The sequence below is a fragment of the Pygoscelis adeliae genome, unplaced genomic scaffold (assembly GCF_000699105.1).
Source record: "Pygoscelis adeliae isolate BGI_AS28 unplaced genomic scaffold, ASM69910v1 Scaffold361, whole genome shotgun sequence".
Lineage (NCBI taxonomy): Eukaryota > Metazoa > Chordata > Aves > Sphenisciformes > Spheniscidae > Pygoscelis > Pygoscelis adeliae.
The window spans coordinates 1,029,043-1,033,900 of NW_008824187.1; the positions used below are offsets into that span (position 1 = coordinate 1,029,043).

At 40.4% G+C, this 4,858-nt stretch overlaps 1 protein-coding gene across 9 annotated transcripts in view; it reads right to left on the minus strand.

Moving 5' to 3' along the window:
• Positions 1-742: 742 nt before the first annotated feature.
• LDB3 (LIM domain binding 3) overlaps positions 743-4,858 on the minus strand; it is a 128,499-nt gene continuing 124,383 nt past the window's right edge. For all 9 annotated transcript variants that reach the window (XM_009334637.1, XM_009334636.1, XM_009334635.1 and 6 more), the window contains one exon: positions 743-2,953. In XM_009334637.1, coding sequence (XP_009332912.1) covers positions 2,864-2,953 — 90 coding nt within the window. In that variant the 3' untranslated portion in view covers positions 743-2,863. The remainder of the gene's footprint in view (positions 2,954-4,858) is intronic.

Below are 4,858 nucleotides of genomic sequence, written 5' to 3' on the forward strand. Positions count from 1 at the left end.
CCCTCTGCCCTGCCCCAACTATCTAACATGTCAACTTAGTGAAACCGGCCTTACCTAGCTATTCCCCCTCCTCCAACCCCAGCTTCAGAAAGGGCTTCCCGTCTCCCGAATGCCTCATCTTTTCACACTCAACCAGAGGCCCCCAGAGCCCCTACAGTCCGGCTGCCGCGGGTGCCCTCCCTTCTCCCATCCAAGCCTCCCTTCCCCTGCCCACACCGAGACCCCCTGTGTCCCACACCCCCGTCGCCGGCTGACCTGGGCCACTTCAGCTGGCAATCTGCGCTCCCCCGTGGAGGTGAAGAAGAGACAGCCCCAGCCGTGCTGCCTGCCGCCATCCCTGCACAGACCGTACCCCTGCCTAAGCCGCAGCCCTCCATCTCTGACCGCCTCCTAAAACGCTTTGTCCTTCACACTGCCAGCGAAGAGGGAGCTTTTAGGGACGTTGAGGGGGAAGGTGGAGAGGGAGTCCATACACACATCAGAGGCGAAAGACCTCATGAAATTCTCCTGAGGCATCACAAGCCCTAGCGTTTTATGTCCTCCCACGGGGTCTGAGTCCCTGTTTTGATGCTGACAGTAAGAGATTAGTCCCGGTCAGTGGGTAACACAGAAATCTGCCTAAAGAATATCTTCAATGCAGTCTTAGTACATAATATCCTGGTATGAATCCTCTTAAATAACAGAGAGTAATAAACACCATTTTGCTGAATGACATTCAAAAATTAAAAGGAAATCTAGAATTGTCTCACTGTTACGAAAAGGTATTTAATGAAGTCAAATATGAGTGAAAAAATGTTTAAGTTCCATGATTACAATTTATTCCTCTAGAGAATATTACGAGGCAGATCTTTGGATTTTGTAATCAATGGAACCACATTCACACCAGCCCAGCACCGACTGAAAACAGAAAATTTGTTTGCTATAGAAAAAAAGGCTTTGCGTATAACGTACTAGTGTTTTAGAATAATTCATGCATACAAAAATCTGACCCTGTAGCACTCAGATGAGGTCACTGCTAAGATCAGTGAGAACTAAGATACCTACTGAATAAATACAGGTCAAACATGTCAAAACTGCCACAGGCAGTTCAGGTTGTTATTTTTGTCCAAGATGTGGACTGCCTGCAGCTAACTCTCATATAAGAACTCCAAATTTCTTTTATTCCTCCCCCAAGCTTTGGGTAGTTTTTCATCCCTGAAAAGACACACCAATTTTCTTAAAATGGGCATACCCATAGGAGGGAAAAGGCAGACAATGCCATGTCCTTCCTTGTTACTGAAAACACAAGGTAAAATAGGGTGCAGGTGGCACCAGAACGTGGCCCACAGAATGCACCATCAGCCTCAGAAATACTAATTCAAAACTGTCAGTACTGCAAGCTGTCAACACACACATCATAATTCTCACTTAAACAAATTAGTAAAACTTGAATAGTGATCAGACTTTTCATTTTAACTCTATTTTCTATCAGATAGAAGTGCTGTCTCCAATATAAAAGTCATTGATATTTAAAATTAAAAATTCAAATGTATTGTCAGTACTACAAATGTTGCTCTTTTGCAAAAAAAAACCCCAAAAAAGTTTTATAAATAACTTTGAACAACTTGAAAGTTGTTCTTAAAATACTAGAAAAGATCACTGTATGGTTATCCTAATTGTCGGAGCCTATCTACTGTTTTACAATGGCAAATACTACACCAATTCAGGATGTGTTGCATTTAAACTAACAAACGTAATAAGAGTATGTGCCTGTGGTGTTATGCTGCCTTATGAATTTTTAATCAATTTTAATATACTGTAGGAAAAAAAAAAAAAGATGCCCTCTTCCTAACTACGTGGGATAGAGCAGGGAACTTTTGCAAGCTATCTCCCGCTGCCTAGCTGTGCTAGATGGACCTGTGTCTTCTGTGTTCACCAATGCGAAGGACCAGATGTAGATTCCTACCTCCCACTGATATCAATGGGAATTAGAAACCAAAGCAACTTTGAGTGGTGGGGTTTTTTTTTTTCCACAAGAGGAAAGGAAAACTGGTTTCGAATTAAAAGCTGGCCTTTCCAGCCAGCTCTATTCCATTCAATGCAAGAGCAATTTGGAGAAAGCCAGTTGTCCTTGTCCATTATGATTTGAAAGTGAACTAATCTGCTGCGCATGTACAAGCCAAGTGCACTAGCAAGGTTGACCCAGCATGCTTTTCTCAGTCTTACTGGGTTATGGAAGGAGTTAACTCTGTTTCCACTTTATGTTCAAACTGAGTTATGGATCATCTCCTAGGCTTCCCAGCTACATATGGACTCAAGGCAGACTTCTTATTTGGAAAGAATCTAAAATATTTGATGCTATGAGGTAGCACCACAACGTAATGGAATAGCACTCACTTTTCATAGAGGAAACCCTAATCTATTTATTTCCCTTTGAAAGCTATGGCCTTTCTACAGATTATCGTACGTGTGGCACTTACTTACTCTTGTTATGAAAGAAAATGACTTACTACAAAAGGACTTTTCCAGTTTTTCTTAAACACTAGTGTGTGGTCTAAGCAGCAAAACTGCTGTGGGTAGTTCATTTGAAACTGTATTTGTGCATTACTTTTTACATTACAGTTTTTAGTTAATTTCAGTATTTCCCCCTACTGTTGCTCTAATAATGGACTAGTTCATTTGTTTTTGACTGTTCATGCAGTAGGTTTTTGGATGAACCTTGCAAGAGCATGTTCTGCATTTATGAAAGAGGTTAAAGTTAAACTTCAGAAGTATCAACTTCCTAGCTTTTACCAAGAGAAATGCTAGCCGTGGTTATCAACTTTATAATTGCCCAGTTAGTCATCTGTTTTTTCCCCAGCATTACTCTCTACCAACTCTTCTTTTAAACATTGATGGCATGGGCATGCTTCTTGCACAGTGGCTTATCCTTCTTGGAGTAGAATGGCTGACCTTCCAAATTCACATGGCATACCTAGAATTAATAATAAATACAATCAGGAATCATTAAAAAAAAAAGAGAGAGAAAGACATGATTATCAATTTCAACTGTATTTCTCTTCTGCCTATACGTTTCTTTGGCAGAAGCACATCTGTTTTCCTGGATCAAAGTGCATGCCTTGGTAGTTTTCCTACTCCATGTTGAGGTTAGGCTCTGGTTTGCATCAGCTCTCCTCTGTACTTTCCTGCCACCACTACCCACTAAGCTCACTAGTTTCCGTTAAAATGAAGTCTGGGTACGCGATCCCCTAGGCAGCTTCGGCATGTCCCAGCGGTGCTTGTGTAGACCGTCAAAGGATAGTGGCACACTCTAGCACATGCAGCTCAGACTTTAATACCTAGATTCTGATCCTTGTAACGTATGATTTTACAAAAGCTCTCGTTAGGTGCCATGGTCCCAGGGGTACCATCCTGCCATGGTACCGTTAGATACTCATTCCTATTATTACTTTGTCTTGGTACAGGTGCTTATGGGATCAAGGAGCGAGTCATTCAGACAGCCGGTATCATTGAAAACTAATTACTTATTCTTACCAGGTTATTCTTCAACCCATGGAATAAGTGCTGGTGTTGACATAACAAAGCACGTGAAAATGCATGGCCGAGGCAGGGCAGCCCAGGTTTACATCAGCTTAAACTGCCCTGGAATTGTACAGATATCTACACAGGGTAGTGCAACACCACTTGCAAGGTCAGAGTTGACTAGAACCGCTTAAGGAAGTCAACACATCAGAATCTAGGAATAAGAATAAACGTTGTCCCTAATGCTTATGGCGGGCTTAAGACCAGTGAGTGATAACATCAGTGATGTGCTACTGCAAGCGGAAGGAAAATCACGTGAAAGGATATGAGGATAGCGTGTTAGAAATTAAGACTCGTGTTTATTTGTGTTTGACTTAGCCCACTGAAAGAAATAAAGTTAGCTCCTAACAAGAAATGCTGTGAGAACTGCATTAACAAAACTGTCACCTCCACAGAGAATTGGGTTGGTAATTTAAATAAATACATAAGAATGCATTTAAATGAACAAGTAAAAAAGAATATGAAATATTCAGAGAAAGTGTCCTTTTTAAGTGACTAGTAGCTGTTAGTTTGTGAAGGAAATTTGCTGTCTTGGTATTCCTTTCTATGTCAGAATTTCAAAAAGACTTCAATTTTCACAGGACACTGTTGTGTCACTCACTTCCATGTACCCTTGAAAGACCAGTAGCTAGTTTAGCTTTAGATATTTATAAACATTTCTATACTTTCTACTCTTCAACCTAAATTTTAGAGTTGAAGAAACATTAGAAATTGTCACTGTCGTTTTTGGTGTGGCCAACATACTATTTTTAGCTAATTAGAGGTTCTAGATATTATTACCTTAGGAATAATATGTTGTAGAGGAGCACAGCTGTATTAGAACCATATGAAAAGTACTGTTCATCATATGGATTTTACTACTTTGTGTGCAGAGTGTGGGAATATGGCCACACTATATAGCTGTACGCACACCACGGATTGATGAGTTTGACCAACTTCTATGCTAATTACTATTCATTCTCTCTAAACAGACTCCTTTTTGCAAGTTTCAACAAGCATTCTGCATGGAAATACCAACTGCACGGCTTTGTAAGTAACATTATGGCTACACTGTTCAGTATGGTGTTAATTTATTTTAAATCCTGCTTTATTTGGTAAATATTGGAAAGAGTAACAGCAATAGTGCTATGTATTGCTGTATGCACTCTCTAAAACGGGATGTTTTATTAGAAAGCACTCACTTGTGATGGTCAAATTTAATAATTCTAGTAAAAGTTTACGGAGGAGAAGAGAAATGACTCCCATCTTTCTCCATCTGCAAGTAAAAAATGAAATTCAATCCCTCTGCATCCTTAGG